The sequence below is a fragment of the Sparus aurata genome, unplaced genomic scaffold (assembly GCF_900880675.1).
Source record: "Sparus aurata unplaced genomic scaffold, fSpaAur1.1, whole genome shotgun sequence".
Taxonomy (NCBI): Eukaryota; Metazoa; Chordata; class Actinopteri; order Spariformes; family Sparidae; genus Sparus; species Sparus aurata.
In genome coordinates, this window is record NW_022045115.1 from 100,158 (window position 1) to 124,550 (window position 24,393).

The following is a 24,393-nucleotide window of genomic DNA, read 5'->3' on the forward strand; positions in this document are numbered from 1 at the left end:
TGGAGTTCCATGTACTGCCCCCTTCTATATGCTCAATCTTTCTGATTTTTTTTACGGTTTGGTATGTGACGATATTCAAGATTTTCAGTGTGGTCTCAGACTTTTGGACCCCACTCTGTGTCCTGACATTTCAGTCTCTTTAATTTGACTGTTTTTAAGTCAGAAATTGTTAATCAGAACTTTATTGCTTATCACTTCAACTTTTATTGTCATTTTTAATCCCTTTTGACACATCACCAATCATCACTGATTGGCTAGTAACTTGTATTTCATTTGAAGCTCAAAAGAAATTAATAATAATTGCAAAACAAATTGATCCAGCCCCACTGTCTTCTCATTTCTCCCTTACTCAAACAGTAAGTATTCAGTTGGGCTAAATTTAATGGAAAAGCTAGTAATCTGAATCTAAAGTGTGAGCCTCTGTCACGCTTTTGGTAAATTCGTTCTGGGCAGGTCACTGTGAAAATCAATCAGTGCGTTTACATGACACTCAAGAAAACCGAATTACTGGGTTAGTCCGACTATGATCGGATTTTTAAGATGCATGTATACACCTTAGTCTGACTAACATCGGACCGGATCGGATTTCTCATAGTCGGATTAAAATACCTGGATTATTCGATTAATAGTCGCATTATCCCTGCATGTATACATTCTATCATATCGGATCAGATTTTGCGTTCTGCGCAGGCCCGAGATTTCTTTCATTCTTAGAATGACGCGGCGGTGTCTTTCCTCCGAAATCACCGCAAGAAAGAGCGCCACTGTGCATCTAGTTTGTTTAATTATCGGAGGTGGCTCTGTCACCACTAGTTGAAATGGGTACAGCGCCACCTATCGTACCGGACCATATGACATGCTTCGGCCAATAATCCGATTTTCTCACCGGCATGTATACTCGAACAATTGCAGTTGTCTGATTGAGTAGCATAGTCGAACTATGGCTGTAATCTGACTAAGCTGTGCATGTAAACGTACTGAATGAATGCCAGATGCTCTCTGACCTAAAACTTAAGCAGAAACACATGTCTGCTGAGGTGCATCTCTTCTATAAAACCGTGCACTCTATCTTCTCTTCCTCTTTTAAGACCTTAGTTTTGGCAAGTTGTTATTTTATAACTGCATAAACATATTGTCTTATTCTGCATAAGGGTAGCTGACAGTAGATCCATTTCAGAGTCCACCACAATACTGCAAATAGTTTTTGGTTGAAGTGTTGGTGAGGTCTGTATTGGTGAGTGCAGAGCAGACTTCCTGTGTGAGTCTAAAATTGGAGCTCCTTCACCTACTCTGTGATCTCACAGTGCAGAGCTATAGTAGTCAGCTGAGCCCTGAGTAATGGAAACCTCTTGCTCTGTTGCAAGGGTGGGTCGGCACTTTACTGAGCTGTACTGCAGTGTTCCACCCAGCCTCATCAATTTTTTCCATGTTCACCCATGTCAGAGACATGCAGGCCACTGTGAGCAAGAGGGACTTTATCTTTCTGTGGTCAACCTTCAACTTAGTCTGTTTTAAAGTGGGTATACAAAGTGGATTTCTTTGCTCTCTGTGTGGAATTACTTCCTCCCTGCCTTCGCCATAGTGAAGTTTGCTTTAATTTACAGCAAAACAAAAGATGATGCTGGCAATTATTTTGAACTGCAAAAAATATCAAAATGTCCAAAGAAACTTTTCAAACCAGCCCTTCTAATACATCAGCCAAAGTATGCTATTATATGGCTGAATACAACTTCTGTTGAATGTCTAACAGTTAGCTTTTTCCATCTAGTGCTCAAAGCTTTATTCAGGTTTGTGTATTTAGCCTATGCCCACATTAGTATGCATTAAAGGCATTATGTTTAAGCAAAACTAGTGTGTGAGTGTTTTGAACTCACTGGCTGAGGGAGATGGATGTTAACCTGTAACTGGATGGGCACTGGAATCCATTATTAAAGAGGTTCCATCTAATAATTTGTAACAATTTACATGTATTAATCACTTTTTTACTGGCCATATGAGAGACCTTCCCCGTCTGCTTACACAAGCCTGGGCAGGATTTGTTGGATATTTTCAAGTTTCTGAACTGTGGATTGGATGTTCCACACAGCCACTTTAAAATTTCCACTTTTTCCGTCAGGGTCGCGAGCACTGTTGGTCAAGTTACTTGGAAATAGTAATTAGTTTATGATTACTGATTACTTCTCCGAGAAAGTAATCCAGTTACTTTACTGATTACTTATTTTCAAAAGTAATTAGTTACTTTACTAGTTACTTTACTAAGTTACTTTTCAAAAACATGATGTACAACCTGAATACGCTATAAAGCAATAGACCTTTCGTGGCGGCAGGAAATAAATGGACAACAGCCAGACATGAGATAAACAAACCCAGCGTGAGCCAATATTACAGTAGCACCAGCTCCCAAAGGGCTTTGCATCACTACCCACCTCTTCTAGTAGAGCTGGGTATTGTTAAGAACCTCATGATTCGATTTTGATTCTTTCAGTCGCAATTCGATTCAATATCGATTTGATTCAATACTGATTTAAATGCTTCGATATAGATTCAGTAACAAGCAGTAATAAACAAATAATTCATTAGAGTACCTGTTGATAATTTTCAAATTCAAAAAAGTAATCTTAAATCATAAATCTTTCCTCTAGGAAGCTCTAGTTGAAATGTAAACAGAGGCACACAATGTTTTAAGTTATAAAATGGTGTAACCATAGTTAAGCTGAGAAAGTGCCATTGTTTCTGGGACCTTTATGGTACATTTTTATCTGACATAAAGAGACATAACCGCACTCCCTCCGCCCTCCGGCTAGACGCAAGTGGGTAACACGTTGACACTGACCCCTCTCTCTCCTCAGAGGAGAGTGCTACTCGCAGGCGCATGGTGCAGCGGCCAGGATGAGACCGGCTGCGCTGGGAGTTTACGTTACAGTCTGCGAAAGAGCGGTGCGTCAGACATCGTCTACCCGCCTCCGCAGCTCCGACGGTGTTTCCGCGGCGCATCACCCTCCGACCCTCAAGCGAGATCGCGGGCGAGGCGCTTCCAGCTGCTGGAGGCTGGGACCGAGAGGGACAGCCGCTGCAATCAGCCCTGCGTACGTCATTGTCACTCACGAGACAGTCTCAAAAAAATCACGGTTAAGTAAAGCAGTAACGCAGCCTGCTTGCGGTAAAGTAACAGTAATCTAATTACTGTTTTTGCGATTGTAATCCCTTACTTTACTCGTTACTTGAAAAAAGTAAGCGGATTACAGTAACGCTTTACTTCTAACGCGTTACTGCCCATCAGTGGTCGCGAGGATGTTACCGCTTTATCGCCCCTTTTTCAAGGGGGTTGCGGGGTTACTAGGGCCAAATCCAGTAGGCCCCCCCTTAAACATTGTATGGATACAATATTTAAAGGGGCTGTGTGGAACTTTTGTGTTGGGCTGGATACTGACCACGCTGTAGAATATGATAATAGGTCTGCTTGCAGAAGATTAGAGCTACAATTTCCTCCAGTGTAGGAATTATTAAAATTACTTTTCAATCAAACTATGAAAAAGAAGAAAATAAATAGCAGAGTGTTTCTCTTAATCCATGAAGATTGTAGTCTTGCCAGGGCATTAGTTTAAATTGGATTAACTGTGAACACCTATCCTTGCCATTGTTAATGTAAGCCTTTCATTCTGCCATATTTTGAGTATACTAATAACAGAGTCATAATGGTTAGTTTGAGACATTAACAGACAAATATATGTATATATATATATATATATATATATATATATATATATATATATATATATATATATATATATATATATATATATACATATGTATATATATATATATATATATATATATATATATATATATATATACATATATATATATATATATACATATATATATATATATATATATATATATACATATACATATATATCAGAGGAGGCTCGTCCATAGAGGCAGAGGAGGTTGGTCCTCCTCTATTTTTGGGAGGCAAGAGGAAGATCCATTTTTTTTTAAGAAAGAGTAACTGGTTGAAATAAATCATTACCAAATCTCAGTATCATTTATAAAATATTGTATATAAATTATATCATTAAAAAGTTTCTTCTTTGGAAGAAAATCCACCTGAAACGGTTGAACAGCGACAGCTGCAGCCGGAGGAGACAGAGCAGTCTGTGAGAGGAGCAGGGAGCAGGAAGGTGGGGGCTAGAGGAGGACGGAGGGCTGCTGTCCTCCGTGGGAGGGATCTCCTTCCATTGACTCAATGCATTCAGGATTTTTTCATGCTGATCTATGATTGGCTAAGACACGTAAAATGACGCGCTAAGGGAGGACGTCCTCCCTTACCAATCAGCAACCAGAATACAAGATTGACAGCAGGTTGGTCCAATAACAGTTCCCAAATTCCATTCTCACGTTTATACAGCCGTATACAAAAAATACTTCTATGTACCGTATTGACCCGAATATAGTACGAGTTTTGTTTTTTTTTTCGATTAAAATTATGTGAAAAAGTGGGGTCGTCTACAATAGTAGAACGTCTCTGGTCGTCATATAATAGGGGTCTAGCCGTTGACACATGCTGATAATTGTCTGGGTCGCTACACGACCACAACAGCAGAGGGCGCCAGCTTATTGTAGAGACGTCACTGACACTGTGGCTGCGGTTATCTGTCAATCACAGCGGAGAAGAAGTGACAGGAGATGAAAAATGGAGAGACGCGGTGATTTTACGGAGCAAAGTGGATCAAGTGTGGCAAGTTAACAGACATCTGAGGCGGAGCTATGATGCTGATTTTAAGATAATGAGATCAATGCAGCGGAGGTGCCAAACAACTGTCAGCCAGCCAAGAAATATGGAGGTACGGAGTGTAACGTCCGAAGATGGTGGGTCCAAAAAGATCGTCTGAAAACGCTAACAGTAAGAGAAAAGCTTATTGTGGTCCTCTAAGCGGCCGCTTCCAAGAGATTGACAGGAAGGTGTGTGAGTTTGTTACTGAGAAACACATTTTGGATATCAGAGTCTTTTTCTGAAGATTAGTCTTGAAAAGAGGGGTCGTCTTATTATCAGGGTCGTCCTATGTTCGGGTCAATATGGTATTTTACAGCTTTCACTGCCCGCCATGCTCGGACAAGAAATATCGAGTTTTCAGCGACATTGGAATCGGTTTCAAAGGAAATATAAGCAAATTTCTGATAGAAAAAAAACTGTTGGGAGAAATCAGAGCGAAGCAGTCAGAAAAATAATTCATAGTTTTCGTTTCGTTCGTCCTGCTGGAGGAAATAACGTTAGCGGCACGACCGGGCGATTGTGATGAGTGATGTGTGTGATGTCCTGTGCTGTCCTGAAGTATGTACATTGATTGCTGTGGTAGCACAGTGAGTAGAGCAGGTGACTGGGGATCAAATTCCGGAAGGGGTATACAGTGGTATTTTTTTTGTCTTGTATATTAGCCATTTAATACAATGTTTTTTTTAAGAATTATTTTAAGTCATTGTTTTATTGCTTAGTTTTCATTAAATATAAGAAAGTAGGGATAAGTAGTTGTCTTGTATAAAATAACATGACACCGTGGACTGGTTTTCCTCCTGTCCTCCTCAATTTTTTCAGTCACCAGCCGCCACTGATATATATATATATATATATATATATATATATATATATATATATATATATATATATATATATATATATATATATATGTATATATGTGTGTGTGTGTGTGTGTATATATATATATATATATATATTTCTTTATTTCTTTCTTTATTTTTAATTAATCTTTTATACCTGCTAAGAACTTTAAATTACTTCTTTTCATCTAACTTCATTCCCAAAACACACTTGGGGGGTTGGGGTTAGGTTTGTAAGTAGCCTATGTGGTGTGTATTGGCGGCACACGGCAGCAGCCCTTACAGCTTTCATTACAAGTCTAAAGTTTTTCAGTTCTTTTATCATTTGTCCACAGATTCACTATTACTCACACTAGAAGATGTATTTTGTGTTGCCTAGCAGCCGCTGTTTTGTTCGTGCATAGATACTTCCCTTTTAGGCTTAATTGTAAACCTACATCTGTGAACAAATAGCAATTGGACAAAACACGCAGGTAACTTATGTGAAGAGCAAAGCCCAAAGTAGATAAATATTGTCCAAATGCGTTATAGTTTGAGGTGACGTGTCACAGACACGGCCTGTTGTCAGAAATTACAAAGCCTGATAAGAAGTGAAAGCTGCTGATCTTAATAGGCCTCAGCCTGTTGCCTAACTCTTTTTTTGCAGTAACACTACAATGTAAGCAGGGCTGTTTTTTTTCTTATTTGCTGCACAACCTCAATGCGAGACTAAACTGAGCACAGGCACATTTCCTCTTAGAGTTAGGTTTGGTTACACAAGTAGGAACATGTCTTATCAAATTTGAAGTGTTTTTTTAAAGCAGACATTACATGCCTTTCTGATAAGTTATTTATACTAATGCCATACTGTTTCACACACATACTTAATCACTCACCTATATCATTGTTTTGTGTCCTGTAAGAGACTGATAATTTAAATCAACCAAAAGAGCCATTGTTTGTACCGGTATGTAAAACCCATGGCTGGATAAACAAAATGTTGGTTTAAATTGTGCTGAGATTAGGGCTGGGCAGATATGGCGCTAGAATAATAAAGATATTTAGCCTGTATGGTGGTATACATCATACATCTTAATATTTTGACATATCAGAAATACGAAAAAAAATCTTGTATTGTAGGGATGACTATTAGTACACAAAAACTTAACACCATTGGATTTTTGATTAATAATCAACTGTAATGTGGATATAATTGTTAATGTAGCCTTTTAAACCAGGAAAAGACAAGTATAATGATATACGAAATCTCAGACAGTATATTGTCTTATTATATTATATACCAGGGGTACTTAAATACAAATCTTAAAGGGCCACAAAGATTTTTTTCAATGACTCAAAGGTCCATGTATTGAGGTCGGTCAGGACACATGCAATAATACTGTAATATTCAAAACAAAATGTCCTTTTCATTCTAAACAAGAAAACACAAACTAAAATAAAATGTAATATCAATTTTAACATAAATTAAAATACATAGTTGAATATTTCCTCTTTTGGTTTGCCTTCGAACATTGTGTCCATCACTTCAGTCATGCATTATTTTATTACATTGTGACATAGATGTGACAAGAATCCTGCTTGCAGCTTGATATTACGATTTCAGTGCATTTATTTGTTATTTGTTGTGCTTATCTCTGAATTTTGAGGAAATCTCTCTTCAAAATTCCTATGCTTCGTCTCATGATGCAGTTTCAAATTGGAAATCTTCATAACAGTTTCTCCTGGCATGTTGTAACGCCCCTTGTGGACTGTGGCGCAATGACTCTTGGGTATTCTGTTGGTGTTGTTGTAATTATGGTTTGTGAATGTGTTTGTGAATAAGATGATATGTAATATGGTTGTGGGTTAATTCACGTCGTTTGTTCTGTGATTAAATGGTGTTGAGTTTACCAAGGATGATAAAAATGTTGGCACCGTGAGTGAAAGGGTGTTTGCCAGGAGAAACTCCCCGTCCGTTACACTCTTTGTGTATTTGAAGATACATGATAAGACTAGCTAGAACCTGTTAAACTCCGTAAGGCCAAGTATTTGTTACCGCTGCACTGTCACATATGTGAGGTTTGTCCTGGTTGGGAGGGAGAAAGAATGCAAATTTTAAGTTCCTATTTCTCTGAGTAGCCGATTTTCACTGTCCATTTCGTTAGAGCAGTTTACTTGAAACACGCCATTTTCAATCTCTTACCACCAGCAAAATGTGAATACACTAACTGCTCCGAAAACGAAAGTGAAAGTTAAAAGTTGTGCTCGCAGCGGTAAGTGACCCGGCTGTCTGTGTATCGTTGGCATGGAGACAAGTCCCGGTGTACACGTGCTGACCCAACCAAAACACATGGTGAAGGAGTAATAGTTCGGGGGCCACAAACAGGAGGCCGGCGGGCCGGATGCGGCCCGGGGGCCGCCTACTGAGGACCACTGTTATATACAGTGTTGGGAATAATGGCGTCAGAATAAACAGCGTTACTAACGGCGTTACTTTTTTTCAGTAACGGGTAATCTAACTAATTACTATTTCCATCGTTACAACGCCGTTACCGACTATTAAATGCGGCGCGTTACAAACTGAAGCTGATCATTGAAGCTGTTGTCATCCGACTCGGCTCTCAGCCACCGGAGCTGCAGAGCTGTTTTAGGCTACGTTTACCTGATGATGGTCTGAACAGAAGACGCAAAAGTGGCGTCGCGTCTTCACTTTTTATTCCGCGTTTAGACCAGCGTTTTCGGGAGGAAATCTGCGTGCATAAAGTGTGTGGAACTCGATTGGGTATGCATGCCAGGTGGCTAGGGTCTCGTCCAAAGCCGCCTAGGTCGCCTCCGATGAATTGGTGCATCCAAAATTTGATAAAGGTAATTACAGATCCTTCTCTGTTCAGTAATACTATCTGTACATATCTTGTACATTTCGTGGAAAGACTCCTGTATGTTTATTGGAGCTGCCAGAGCAGCTTGAAGGTTCGATGCATGGAAATAATCCGACATGTTTGTTTATTTCCCTGTACTGGTGCATGTATGTGACGTAAAAGCATACGCGACGTGAGCAGATCTGAGCAGAGTTTTGCGTTTTGCCAGTGTACACGGAAACGCTGCGGTGGAGCGTATTCAACTTTTCCACGCTGGAGGGTGGTTTCAGAATTTTGCGTTTTCAAGCCCCCAAAACGCTGTCACCGTGTAAACGAAAGGCACTTCCGATAAAATATTTTGTCGTTTTTACCCGCAAGCGTCCTCGTGTAAACAGGGTCTTATTTTCCTCCGGTGAGGGAGGAGGGAGGGGCAAGACAACCACATAAGTGATGATGATTGGCTCTCTAACGTTGAGTGAGAATTCTTAAGTCAAACAGTGGCAATGTTCGGATTACACACAAGCCACACACGCACACAGCAGCCTCACACACACAAACTAGCAGAGGTGAACTGCAGCAATGGCGAGTCCGGAGGGAAAGTTAACATTTTCAAAGTGGAAGTACAGACACTACTTTAATCTCCTTTGTCTACGTCCGTTGTAAGCAACTCTGATCTAATGAAGCATCTCTCAGCAGAACACGCTTCTACAAAACTAGTGGCCAAAAACTCAGTTGCTGACGCTGTTGATGATGACAGCAGGCCAGGTGTGGCTAATGTGAGCTCCGCTAACAGCTTCACAAAAACTTGACACAGACTGAACTGAATGCAATGATAGACAGGTATGTTGTTGAGAACATGCGCCTGTCAGGCCCGTCGCAAGAAGGCAAGCAAACCAAGCAATTGCTTGGGGCCCCGAGCTGGCCTGGGGCCCCAAGACAACGACTGGTTATGAATAAAATGCAACGACAAACTGTGTGAGCGCCCCTTTGATAGTCAATGCAGTAAAGTGCAATGACACTGTTATCAGGATCCCCCTCAAGGGGGCCCCTCTCAGTAGTCGTTGACAGCAGCCAGCCAGGTTCGTGACCTCTGCTGCCGGCAAAATACAAAACCTCTGCAGTCATCACATGAAGCGTAATTATGCATCAGGAAGCCAGAAAAGAAAAAAGAGAAAGTAAGAGGAGGATAAGAAAAAATAAGATAGTGGTAAGTGATACATTATACTGGATAAAATAGCTCTACTTGTCTTGTACAATCAGTGTAATTTCGCAGCAGGTAGGCTAGCAAAAAATTTTTATGTTAGCTACCTTCATGTCCATTTTGCTTGGGGCCCCCAAATTCCTTGAAACGGCCCTGGCGCCTGTTATCAACAGTTGACTCAGACTCCTTCAGAGCACTCACTGGCAATAGTTACTTTTCCTGGTAACTAACTTTTATAGTGGAGTAATTCCGTTACTAATTCAGGTACTTTTAGGGAGAAGTAACTATAACTTATTACTTTTTAAAAGTAACGTGCCCAACACTGGTCTTATATCACGATAACGATATTGCCCAGCCCAAACTGAGATGGTGCTTGGTGGCTCTCTGACAGGTTCAGCCAGCCCTCACACCTATGGTATCTTCGTGGGTTGACACAGTAATGTGTCTGGGTACATCGCTGTTCTATTTCCACTGTATTTCCTATTTCTTGTTACAGCTAGGGTGTGATGCTTTTATGTCTGAAAGCCGCAGATGCCGCTTCACTGTTAATTGAATTATACATTTGAGATACAGATTTTATAATATGCTGATATAGTTAAAGATCAAACTAGAATGATATTCAATCTAGCCTAATCACCATTGGAACCCTTCTGAATCTCGGTGGTAGTTGCATGTTTCTCACCGTATTTGTTACCGTATAGCACCAGAAAAAAGACTTACCTCTTTAAAAACCTATTTACCTACAATATTCAGATATTTATTTGGAGCCATATCAAATTGTACTCACTCAATACTCACAAATACCAGCCACCTAAGTATGGCAGACTGTCTTGCTCTCTGTCTGCAATTTCATTTTCCTCCTTGCTTGCTGTTCCTTTCTTTGTAGGTGCTCTGCTCTTTACCAAGTTGAGACTCACAGTTAAAGTGAAAATGGAAAATGGAAAAACCATTAGAGTACACTGACATGCGTGTGAATATGATTTCCCTCCTCTGTGTCATTGTAGGATACAAAAGAGGAGCCAACCCAGAGTAAAGAGCCAAAGTTCCTGGCTAAGGCTGGCTGGGTAAAGAAGGCCCCCGGCAGACTTTTGGCAAGCTATAAGGACCGCTACCTCCATGTGGAGAAGACAGAGGCTGTAGTGTATGAAAATGAGGTGCACTTTCTTCTTATTCTTGTATTGCTCTTCTCATGCAGCACTCTCATTTTTCTGTTTTAATGTTGTAATGTAATTTTATGCAGTTTGAAAAAAAAACAGGGCTCTCAAAACATGGATAATACAGTCGAAAGATTGTGCAGAATAAGCAACTATGTTCCTTAAAGCAAAACTCTCGCCAAAATGCAAACTAGGCTTTTTTTGTGAATGTACCCGAGTCAAACCTTTGTATAAAAGGATAATTATGACAAAAGAGGCACATTTAAGATTTACTGTATTTTCGTTTTCGGGTCAAACTCAGTTTCACTGCGGGTGCTACGGGCACTTTTACGATAGCATCAAAATCGCTATTTTTAAAACACTAAAAAGGCTCAACACAACATGAAACTTTGCTCGTACTATTACCAGGGTCCCTACACATGAACACAAGCATTGAGAACATTGTGTACACAGAGTTTACTAAAAAGAAAGTTTTTGAACAACTCACATTAGCAGTTGCTTGTTCCGCTAGCTGCTGTCCTGCTCACGGAGAAGTGTCGATTTCTGAAAGCGTAACTCGGAACTTGGGAGATTTGAGAGTTAAGGTGGAATGGTACTTTCTTCTGGCAACATCTATCCACACGATATCTCACGTGACTTTTCCAGCATTTTATTTTAGAATTTTTTCTTATATGAGGCTCCTTTTTCAACTTCAAGGTCAATATTGTTTTTCGCCAACAACAAAACAATGAATTATCCATGCATTTATCTGGAACTAAGCTTTGGGAGTGGTCCACCTTAACTCTGCTCCATGTTAAGTCGTATTTGTAAATAGAAACTTCTCGGCTTGCAGGACGACGGCTAGTGAAACAAGCATCTGCTAACGTGAGTTGTTCAAAAACATTCTTGTCAGTAAACTCTGTGTACACAAACAATGTTCTCAATGCTCGTGTTCATATGTAGAGTCCTTGGTGATACTACGAGCAAAGTTTCATGTTGTGTTGAACCTTGTTAGTGTTTTAAAAATAGTAATTCTGATGCTATCGTAAAAGTGCCCGTAGCACTCCCATTGAAATTGAGTTTGACCTGAAAACAAAGATACAGTAAATCTTAAAAGTGCCTCTTTCATCATAATTATGCTTTTATACGAAGGTTTGACTCGGGTACATTCACAAAAAAAAGCCTTGGTTGCATTTTGGCGAGAGTTTCACTTTAAAAGACAATCCAGTTCTTGTTACTCAGTTGTGGGATTTGCTGTTTGTTTTCATAAAAATCTCAGTTGCGTCTGCTTTATCTTTTACTTGGAATGGCAAATTTACAGGTAGTTATACTTTGTATTGCAGGACCTGCAGAACTGCTTGGAGAGGCTTGACTTGGAAAACTATGATAAATGTCATGAACTGAAGAGCCCATTCAAGAAGAAGCACAGACTGATAATGATTCGATCAGCCAAGTCTGGAAATAAGGTGAGCTATGAGATGCTTCAGTGTTAAATGCAAAATAATATGCCACTGGTGTATTAAGGCAGTATTTTAATATGATTAGAATGTAATTAGTCACACCAACATGTTCTCACTCTTAACTCGTCAAATACAGCAGCTTGATCAGTAGGGGTGTTCCAACAAGGGTACCTCACGATTCGATTTCGATTATGGGAGCTTTGATTCTTCGATTATAACGATTGTCGATTCGATTCGATTATTGGTGCCACGATTCTTCGATTATTGTGATTTTTAATGCTTATTGCTGATTTTTACATACAAGATTGATCTTGTCTTCATCTGTGGCTACATTTGTAAATAAATAGCCTATCAATTAACACAGTTCCTCTAAAACTACACTAATTAAGTAAATAACAAGAACAAGGGTTTTTGAACATCTGACTTGTATTTTTCAAAGACACAAAATATCTTCTTTTATGACTATGTAAACATTTGCACTTTGACCCACTTAACTTTGACCAGAGAAAGCTCCACTTGCACGAGAGCCCTCTCTATTGGCAGAAAACACTGAAAACAGCAAATCACGTAGGTCTTTTCAGTCGTCTTGTTTGCTCTCTCATAAAATCTGAAGTGCTTCCACACGGCTGCAGTGAACCCCGGTGGCGAGAGAATCGGCCGCTCTTTGGGGGCTGCTAAAGCTGTTGCCATTTTGCAAAGAAACTAACGTTACTGCTCCATTTGTTGTGGTCCCACTCACTAAACAGTCCGGGCGGTGCGCGCGCTGTAATGTTCCGGTTACGTGTTTTTTGTTCCGGTCTTGCGGCAAAGCATCAACGTTAATTAATCGATACCAAATCGTCACGTGACGCATCGCGATGCATCGCCACATCGATGAATTGCACCCACCTCTATTGATCAATGGACTTAAGCTTCAAACTGTGACGCTCTACCTGTCAAGTAATCAATAATACGTAATATGCAACACCTGGTTAGACTCTCAAAGGCTTGCTGGCAAACATTCTAAAATAGATTATGACTTTTTGACTGCTGTTACTTTGTCAAATGGTCATGATTTGGTTAGATTCAGGCATCAAACTTCTAGATTAGTTTTAAGGAAAGGTTATACTTTGGGTTAAAATAACAACTTTCAGTCTCAACATTTATTGAATGTAAGCAACTAAAGTTACATTTATATATATCAATTGACGTTACATAACTCAAAAACAAATCTTGTCACAAACCGGATGCAGGCCTCCAGATGGTCTCCAGAAGAAAAGTCACTGACCAGGCTGCCTTTTTTGATGCATGGGGAGTGAGAAAGGAAGAGTAGCTCCCACAAAATTTTGCAGAAGCCATAATAGGAAACATAAACAGGTTGTGCAATAAATGGAGCAAAGACTTCAGTGATTTTTTAAAAGTATGTAATTTATTAAAGGAGAACTTCTGCCGTTTTTAACTCATATCCCTGTTGATCGAGGTTACTGAGTGCTGTCAGTAGGAAAAATAACGTTTTTTTTGCACAATATTGACCAAATATCAGGACGGCAGCTTAAGCAAACCTATGGGGGCAGACATCCTTAAGTTTCACTTTCGCTTATGTTTGCCCCAATAGGTTCGCTTTAGCTGCCGTTCTGATACTCAGTAAATATTGTGTCAAATGTTCTCATTATTGTTCCTAATGACAGCACTCAGTAACCTCGATCAACAGGGATATGGGTTAAAAACGGCCAAAGTTCTCCTTTAACATTAAAATGTTCCAAAACAACTAGCCCTTCGTCATATAATTTGTTGGGTTTTCAAATGTTTTCAACAACGTTCAACCCAGAGAAATCCACAAGTTTACTCAATGTTATGGGTGCATTTTATTAGGTCGCCGGCGCTATTTCGGGGATATGGGAGGTTGGTCAAAAAGACAAAATTTAAGATGAATAAAACTTACATAGTAATAAGCTAATGTTAATGAGTAATGGCAGACACCAAGGGTGTGTGTGTCTGTGTGGTTAAATCTTGAGCAGTGTCTCTGCTATAGAATGTTTAAAACCAAGGATTTTAATGTTAGATAAATATGAAAAAAAAATTTAATTAATTAAAAAAAAGAAATGTTTTTATGTCTCAAAACAATAAAATAAATGCTGGGAATATAGCTGGTGTGTAAGTAAATACATTTACTTCAAGCACTTTACTTACGTACAAATTTGAAGATCTTGAACTTGAACTTGTTTCCATTATCCAACTTTATACCTCTATTCCACTACATCCCAGAGGTAAATATTGTACTGTTTTCTCCTATACATTTGTTTGACAATTTAAGTCAATATTCATCCCTCAGATTACAACACTCTGAACATTTTTGGGGTTCAGAAAACTCTACTTTTTGAAATGAATAAGCTGTTAAAAAAATCCTTTTTCTCTGGCCTAAAAAGTATAAAGTTGACTTTTTAGTTTTTTTCTTACAGGACAGCCACATTACAAAAATATGATGACCTTGCTGGTTGGGTCACCTTTCTCAAGCTGCAATATATAAACACTGTTGCCTGTTGGAGTTCACTCTGACTTCTTTCAGGCACAAAGTTATAGAACACAAAGACCATATACTGAAGAGAGACGCACTGGCACTACAAGCTAGCACACATGAACTTAATGAGGCTATTTATTGCTGATATTACACTCAGAGACAGGAAAACAAAAGTTTATCTGACTTGGTGTTCCCACAATTAACTCTCATGTCGTTGTTGTACTCTTCTCATGACCAGAATGATAGTCCGCTTCATAGTTTCATATCTCAGTTGTAAAGAAAATTTATTTTTTATTTTCTGGCCTTTACTGATTGGACAGCTTCAGAGATGACAGGACGACAGGATACACTATAGAGAGGATAAAGCCTCCGTACATGGGACACCCGCTCTACCAACCGAGCTAATTGGCACCACACAAACACTGACACTCACTTTGACAGGCTTACCTTTCGGGGCCCTTTGCGATTTGTGTGTATAGCATAAAAACATCTTTGCGATATTTGGTGTTCATTATGCGCTAATTGAATATGTGCATCAAAACAGATGGATGGACATGCACCTAAGGGAACAATGCAAAGAAGCAACTGCAAATGTATCAATGTTTCAGTTTCACACAGTAACAGAGGATTAAGGAAGTGAAGTTGAAGAACTTACCAACAATTAAACTTAACAAAAGCAGAAGAATAAAGAAAACTAAAATATGTGTTATTGTGTTGACCTCCCCTGCAGTTGGTTTCAAAAGAGCAACAGCAACTTAAATTGCCATTTTAGCCTGAAGATGCCCCCTTCACAAATTCTAATTGAATTGGCATATTCTATCTTCTATACTCTACTCCAGGCTAAGACCCATCCTCCGGCCAAGTTAAGTGGAAAATGCAGCTTTGGCTGTTAATTAACTGGGACCAGCTTTACAAACTCAGTTGATTCAGCATGAAGTTACTCTTAAATTGCTTCGGCTATCAGCCAGACATGACAAAGAGCAATGCTATGTGTATGTAACGCTGTTACTGTGATGATAAATGACACTTTAATATTGAATCTGTGTTTATAATAACCACATCCTGACATGTAAATGTGACCTATTTATCAGAATCAGAAATACTTTATTGATCCCCGACAAAAATTGCGGCGTTACAGCTGCTCCCATTCAAAGTCAAGAATATGCAGAAAAATAGTAATATTCATAATATTAATAATAAACTATATATATGGTGCATATTTATAAAAGTAGCCTACTACCGTTAAAACACCCATATCCCCCACGGGTGCGATGCCCCTGCTCTGCAGTTCAGATCAGCTCTAAGTATTTAACTGCTTTGATTCAGTCTCAAGACTCTCATTAATCCGGTTTTATCAAAAACAGATAGATTTCTTTTAAAAAAACAACTGCTATCTGTTGAAAACAACAGCAAACACTGAAAGAGAGAGCTGCAAACGTGGGCAACTCTGTGTGTGTGCGTGTGTGTGTGTGTGTGCGTGCGCGCACAGCATATTTAAACATTATACTCAAGATGTGACACTGTCCCATAATGAAAGATATGTAGAAATCATTTTAGTATTAGGCCAAATCAAAATGAAATTAATTTTACCAGTTAATTATTATCTGTGATAACGACCAACTGACTCAATACATTAATGATGCAATATGTTAAACAGGCAAAGCATAAACATAGTGGTCTGTAGCTGCTGTGTGTTCATCGGTCTTTGAGTATGCTTTAACCTTTGTTTTAGTGTTAATATTATCTAAGGCTGAGAATCTACTGCACAGTATATGGCTCATTGAGAATATCATCAGGGAATATATGTAGTGAAAGGGCAACACTTTATTTTAATCCAAAGCTCTGAACATTACCTCCACCTTTACCATGGTGATATTTATGACATTGAAAACTCATCATAAAGCCAACCCAGTAATTTATCTTTATAGTGCATCCTTCTGGTTTCGAACATTTCAGAAAAAAATTGGCTTTACATGTGTTTTATGAGAAAAAAAGAATATTGATCGTTATTGAGGAAAAAAGTGACTAACAGTGAATGGTAACATAATGTGACTTTTGTCTGTTTACAAGAAAATTCCGCACGGGCTCTCTATTAAGGGGCTGTCAAGCTTGTCGTCAGATGAAGTGCATCAGTGGGACAGTTTTATATATTACTATGATTACAGCTACATATTATCTTTATGGCATTGCTATGAAAGATAAGGCTTAACCACTTGTTTCCTTTGTCCTTTGTCTTTGTTATTTTTTGAATGAAGGTTTAATAAAATGGAAATACTGCTACAAATGATTGTTTTGCAAGTGGAAACGCCATCATTTAGCTTTATAAAACAATGCATATTTGTAAAAGTTCCAGAAGCTTTTGGTAGTCTGTGCTCTATTGTGGTTGCTAAGTATGAATAGAGCTTTTCACATCTGAGCAGGATGTGAAGAGCTGCTTGGCTGCCTCTTGGATTCTCCGCGGCAACTGTCTTAAAAAAAAGATTTACTTTCAGCAGCACAGCATCAGTGTGTCCAACAACCAACCACCTGTCACTGTTCAGTAAAAAAACTTCAAGTAAGCTCACATAGTTGAGATATTGAGAAATGTTGGGTTTGAAGAGAGTGATGTTCAGAGGAATAGAGTGAATAAATTACAGTGTGTGATACACAAATTTTTTTTTGAAAATTTAAAAAAATAACTTTGAAAAAGTTCAGAGTCTAAGTACATTTGTAATGTGACTTCTTGAGCAACAGTCCCCACATTAATATATTTACTATTTGAAATGTAATTTCAGACTGTATTTCAAGAGTATATTTTTCACTTTGAAAGAAATTGAAGACAGTATATAACTTGCAACTAGGGCTGAACAGTAAAAACAGAGCTGTGGGACACTGCAAACAAAGAGCTGTGAAGAGCGTTGATTGTTATTGTAAAATCAAGAACAGTTTAGGTCTCTGATCTGGCAGAAAATCTACTCATACTGCTGACTCTTAGAAGTAAGTGCTTCTTTTAATAAACAAGTTAGGAGATTGAATTATTCTAATGAAAAAGACATAGGGAAAGACTGTACATTTAATGCTCTATAACACTTGCTGTATGTTTTAAATTTGATCATCAGCTTTATTTTGAAATGACTATGCTATATATGACTGACAGGTCCATGATGTGAAGTTCCAGGCTCAGACTGCAGAGGAAAAGGAGGCTTGGATCAAAGCTCTGAGGGGTGGCATCAATCGAGCAAAAAACAAAGTCTTTGATGAGGTGAACACGTGTAATCTGCACACAGAATCAGAAGTGTCACCGAGTTTGTGTATGTGTTAAGCTATTGAAAGCTCAGATGGATTGAGTGGAATGGTGAATGAATAAGCTTCATGTTTTCACAGGTGAAGATTGATGAAAGCAACAATTTAGAGCATGTCACTCGAACAAGGCCCAAAGGGAACCGTAACCGGCGGCCTCCGACCAGGATACACATGAAAGAGGTTTGTGTGTGAATTTGAGAATCCATTATGTTACAGACACTAGGTGGTTAGCACTGCTAAGGTCTGGATTTAAATCTCAACTTTACGTTGAGTTTGCTTTTTCTTATGTTTGGATGGTTTTTTTCATTGGTTAAAACGTGCATAACTAGCTCAACTAAACTTCATTTAGCTCACATACATTTTTTTTCATAAATTCAAGGCTCAAGATACCTTAAATTATAATTGTTTCAGCAAGAATGCCTTAGGATAATAAAATATTTGATAATTATTAATAAATATCAAGAGACAGCAAGACAATATAGTGTAACACATGAACCTGTTAAACAGACGAAGTAGAGTGATTTCACACTCTTCGAGCTATATTTACCTCAAGGCACCACCACACAATAGCCAACTATTTTATATTTTAAAAACAGTTAGTACATTTGCATATCTTTCAATACATGCTAACACATGCAGTCAGACATGACTGACTGACATGAAATAATGTAATATAATTTTCCGATGTTGTGTCAGAGTCTGTTCCCCCATCAAATGGAAAAGGACTTCAACATATGGCAAAAATGTTTGTCACCTGCTTTACCTTCACAGCCCAGCAGTGAGCCATGGCCCACACTTGCACAAAAGTAAAGGAACAACCCAAAAAATGGTATAGTATGTCCCTTTTAATTTAATCAAATGTCTTGTGTGTGATATTTTCCTTTCCTTCTAGGTTGCTGATATGTCGTCTGATGGTATCCTGCGTTTGGATCTTGATCTTGAGGATGCATTGATGCCTAATGGGACCCATCACACCAGTGTTGATGGCTCTGAGACCCCCAAAGAGGCTAGAGTTCTAACACCTCCGTCCAATGCTTGTGAAGCTACAGAGACACAGTTGGAGTCAAGCACTGACGAGGAGTCTCAGACTGAGCCAGAGCTCTGTCCCCAGAAAAGGGTCATTAAACCTCCAATGCCCCCTACCAAAGAGGCCAAACCCTGTATAACACCAGAGGATGAACCTGATACAGATGAGGGCATAGTGAAAAAGGTCTGTATAATGCTGTTTAAGTCTTGTCATACAATGCAAGAGTATCTGTGTATATCTTTTTTTCTGTTTGGATAACATGGCTTATCAAATATAATGCAATGTGTTTAAGGTCCTGAAGCCACCTATGCCTCCTTCTAAAGAAACCAAGCCCTGTGTTTCATCTGTTGAAGAAGCTACAGTGGATGCCAAAGCTGAGAAGATATCTGAAAGGAGTCCTGATGTCAAGGCTGTTCCTCCACCAACCCCTCCCAATAAACCCAGCTCCAGCAGCTCCTTGAGCATTATTGCAGAGGCCTCACAATCCAGACAAAACTCTCACCCCCCTAACCCTCCATCCAAAGAGAAGAAACCTTCCCATCACCCTATGGAGCCAGACCAGGAGGTTCAAGACACAACTGATGAGATAACTGCTAAAGAAGACAATAAGAAGGAGGTACAAGGAACAGCTGTCAAAACAGATGAGGCCGACCAGTTGATTTCTACAGAAGCTCTTCGTACTGTCAGAGATGATCAATCTGAGAGTCCAAGTGCAGCAGGGCAGGTTTCTGAAGAAGAATCAGGGGAGACTATAAACAGTGACATAAACAAGTCATCTGATAATGAACCACTTGCTTCCACAGAGGCACTCAGAAAGAGCCCTAGTCCTCCTCCAACCTTCAAAAAAGAGCCTGAGAAACTTACTAAGTGTGACACGAAATACATAGCCAACAAAGAAACTATAACTGACCAGCATCCTACGGAAAGAGAAGACCCTACTGCTTTGCTGCAAACAGCCCTAGATATCTCAGGCAGTTCTTCTCAAGCACAAGACTCACTAACCAAGAGTGGAATGCCCACAGTGGTAGTGACTTTAAATGACCCAGTTACTGACAGCCTCAGCTTAAGGCCACTGCTTTCTTACATGCATGCGGAGAAGAGAAAGAAGGTGGAGGAGAAGTCTGTAGACAGCGGTCAGCACTCAGACAATGAGAGTGAAGGATTTGGCAGTGAAGACACACTAGCAGTGTCTACTGCTGCATTGAGAGGAAGCCATGTTGGTCTGGATGTGTTGGAAACCAGTGAAGATGACATCCAGATTCCTGTTACAGATTCAGATCCAGATTCCAGATTCCTCCAACGGCCAGAACCCACTCCTCCTCTCAAACCCTCAACCAAGGCCAGGTCCAGTGGAGATCTACTGTCTGATACTTCAGCCTGGACTCAGCAAGTGAGACAGCAAATCAGACCTGTGGCTGGAAATAATGGGGCTCCTGGTGATGATGTCATGAAACTTGAGGCAGTAGTGGCTCTAGAGATGGAAAAGACGAGCGAACTCCTGAGCAGAGTGTCCCAGTCCCAGAGAGGAAGTGACGAGGAGAGCTTGCCAGAGGATCTGCTGACCAAGGCCATGGAAAAGCTGAAGAAGGCTGACATTGTTCTCAGGGAGGTCCAGGAGCTGAAACTTGCAAAACCAGCAAATAACTCAAGCATCAGGAAGAGCTGGTGATTGTCAGTCATAGCAGATTGACTTGGCATTGACCATTTGCTAAACCCTTCTCCTGAACAGTGATTGTCCAATCATCGTCATAAAGTGATATGCGGTACAAGTAATTTGTAGGCCCATGACTTTTTTACTAAGAGCAAACATTGAAGCAACTCTATTAGACTTTAAGCTCTTTGTGACAATCCTCCAGATTGGGACCGGCACCTATTTGATAGTGTCCTGCATTATTAACTCTCCTGTCCTTCTTTCATTTCCCACTGAAATTTTCTGCCTACTTCGCAGCCAATTTAAATCTGACTTTTAAAGGAGATAGGAGGAGCGGTCATGTCAGTGATGCTAGAAACATAATTAAAACTGTGACTTTCATGCATGAAACGCGAACTAAACTGTCATGTGATCCACTGTTTTTAGTTTCTAAATATTTTGGCAACTAAGTGGCTGTTTGTGCTGTAATATTATGAAATGAGTAGGCCTACAGTTGATTTAAGATGCTTGTGCGTAGGTGCGAATCTGCAACGCTGTCCATAGTGCTGAAATGGATCAGAGGTGAGCGATCTGTCAGACGACTTTGTTTGGTTTCTTAGCTTGCTGCTTTTTGTAGTTGGTTGTAGATCTGTAGGCCCTTATTCAATTTCCCCGCATTGTGGCCAAAAACAAAGGGGAGACGAGCCGACAGGGAGGTGAAGGGACAGTTAGGAAGAGAGAAGAATAGAGTGAGGGAGAGTGTGCAAACAGTAATGTTAATCAGCTGTTACTTCACACCTCTCCCTGCTGATTTTGGTTGATTTGAACAGAACCAGCAACTTTTCAGTCATCTCATGGAGCTAGTGATAACCTATTTACCGACTGATTAAATCTGCCTTCAACAGGGTCAGCTAAAAATGAGAAGCTGCTTTTGTCTTCGTCAGTAGAAATCAACAACTACAGGTTCAAAAATTGCTCATAATTTTGAAGGGGAAATTTGACATGGTTATTATAATATATATGTATATATAGCATATGTGCTGTTATAGAATGGAAAACCTTACAGGTAGCAACATGTGTTAAATGGATCAGGGTTTAGCAAAATGGTCAAGTGATGAATAGCAGTCTCTTTTTTAAAGGTTATGCAGCATATGCAACTTCTTGCTCAGAATTAAGTAAGTGCAATTTTAACTTTCTCTGCAGCTGAAAGGAATGCTTAATGTTCTACTGTGTATTTTTTTGTTGTATATGAAATATCAGATGTTTTCAAGAATAATTTCTTGAAAGCCAACTCGAGAATTAATATTATTTTTGACAAAGTACTGTCAGAACAGGCAAAAAAAGTATAAAAAGTGTTATTCCAGATCACATAACTATTATAATAGTTTACTTTGTCGATTCAAGAGGCTTTTTTTCCTATTATCAGAAACCTGTTTTTGCTGGCAGTTTAGATGAGGAAATTTATGCTACTTCACATAGATTGCAGTTCTGTAATCAATGTGTTTTTTTTATACTGATATTGTACATGTCACAGAACAAAGAGAATGCAGCAGCCTGTTAAGCTCATAATAGCCCCTCTTGCAATTTGTGCACATCAGTGATGACCTGATGTACCAGATGATTTGTAACACAGGACCATTTGGGAAGTCATCCGGAACTGGAATTGGACAGGCCATATAAAAGTTACCTTGCAGGTGATTGGACGAACCATCCAGTTGATCAAGGGCTAATTTCAACCAATCACATTAACAGTAGGTGTACACAACCAGAGACTCTTGGTGAGTAAAACTCTTGCCAAAACCAGTCAGGAGAGACGAAAAAATCTTTTTCAGCAGGGAAACCTCCTGTGCTATCCATTGCTCCACCTCCAATTAAGAAATATTCCCAACTTCTGACAGAACTGGTGCAGAACAGCATCTCCACTAACCACTTTAGGAGCCTCCAGTGTTGTTTTCACACAAACAGTTGCATCTTGTGTCTCTTGGTTCCCAGTCGTCACATATAAACAATGCCTGATTAGTCCAAACAACTGTGGCTTGGCCACAAGTGCGTAGCCTGAAGTAGAGTTTAGATTCTCGACCCAACCCGGCCAGCCGATATTTCCCGTCACTTTCGGTCCGGGCCCTTGATCAAGCATTTGTTTGTGTGTGTGTGTGTGTGTGTGTTTTTAATAACTCAAAATAATGACTGTATTTCCAGCTAGAAAACGCGCATCTCTCTCCTCCCTCCATGTTGCTTGTGTCGCTGCGTGGTGTTAAGCCTGGTTTATGCTTCTGCGTCGCGGCGACGGCGTAGCTACGTCGTCGACCCTACGCCATCATTGAGCATTCGTAGTTCTGCGTCGAGGGGATGCGTTGTTCCGCCAAGCGGCTAGGGGGGTGCTGCTGTGTCTTTGTTTGGTTTCGGGGGGTTCATATCGGATTCCTTGGTTTTCTTCCGGTCAGACAGTAAACAATGGCAACTGAGATGGAGTGGGTGTTTTTGGAGATAGAGCTCGTGGATATTGAACAACAAATGCGGTGGCGGTGTTGTTATACTGTTGACTGTAAAAGCAACTGCCGGAAATCACGTTCTGAGCAGACCAATCACAGACCTTGCCGTTCGCGTCTTGACGCGTCGACGTGATGTGTAGTCAGGATTTTTTGGAGGCGCACGTCAGGCTACGGTGTAGGGTCCGCGTAGGGGTCTGCGTTGATGACGTAGCTACGCCGTCGCCGCGACGCAGAAGCATAAATCAGGCTTTACACGTGAGTTGTCTTCGTGCTGAAAACGTGACTTCTCGCGTACGTCACGTCACTCCTCGAGATGCAAGAAGAAAGCTAAATATATATTTTTACGAGGAAAATGATGAAAATAATAGTAACGCACCGTGACTTGAATAAGTAACTTTAATCTGATTTCTGGTTTGGAAATATTACCGTGTTAGATTACTCATTACTGAAAAAAGTGGTCGGATTAGGAACGCGTTACCGGCGTCACTGATTGTGTAGTTTAAGTGCAACGTGGAGCTTTAGAACGTCAGTTATAACAGCCTACGTATTAATGTGTTAACGTTAATGTGTAGGGCCGGGCCGGGCTCGGACACAACGTGCACGGGCTCGTGTCGGGTCGGGCTTGTTATTTTGGGCCCGATCTAAGCTCTAGCCTGAAGCCTGGCCAGATGGATCCGCGAGATGACATGATAAACTGATCACAAAATCCATCTCCCTCACCAGTTACATCAGTGATGTTACTCAGAATTGGAATCATGAACTCTAAAGAATTTCAGAATTATCTAGTGCTTTGATAAAGGATATGTCGGCAGTTTTTAAGACTATTTTGTATATGCCCCGCCATTGTATGTAAGATTGTTTTCTAACATTGGATCTAATTTTCCACTTTTGTGATAACATTTGCTATTGCCCAAATAAACAAATAGAAACTATCTGCTTATGTTTTGTTTCTTTAATGCAGTTGTTTCTCTGAAAAGGACGACATACATCCCCACCCCACCCTCACCAATAGTGGCAGATAAGAGCCCCTTTCACACAGAGAAGCCGCATTGTAGCCGCAGTGGTGGTTCGCCAGTTCTCCACCATGGGTCATTCACACAGAGCAAAGCATCTCCGACTTAAAGAGGCGTAACGGTATACGTCATGATGATAACGTCTGTGTGTTTTCATGGTGTTTCCCCCGGTGTCCTCCTGTGAATCTTAACCCGCGGACAG

The 24,393-nt window shown here is 39.9% G+C and overlaps 1 protein-coding gene across 1 annotated transcript in view; it reads left to right on the forward strand.

Annotated features, from left to right (window-relative positions):
• plekho2 (pleckstrin homology domain containing, family O member 2) overlaps positions 1 to 21,103 on the forward strand; it is a 34,792-nt gene extending 13,689 nt beyond the window's left edge. The window contains exons 2-7 of the mRNA XM_030410672.1: positions 10,662 to 10,811; positions 12,134 to 12,256; positions 17,884 to 17,988; positions 18,111 to 18,209; positions 18,922 to 19,239; positions 19,349 to 21,103. Of these exons, the coding sequence (XP_030266532.1) occupies positions 10,662 to 10,811; positions 12,134 to 12,256; positions 17,884 to 17,988; positions 18,111 to 18,209; positions 18,922 to 19,239; positions 19,349 to 20,725 (2,172 nt within the window). The 3' untranslated portion in view covers positions 20,726 to 21,103. The remainder of the gene's footprint in view (positions 1 to 10,661; positions 10,812 to 12,133; positions 12,257 to 17,883; positions 17,989 to 18,110; positions 18,210 to 18,921; positions 19,240 to 19,348) is intronic.
• The last annotated feature ends 3,290 nt before the right edge of the window (positions 21,104 to 24,393 follow it).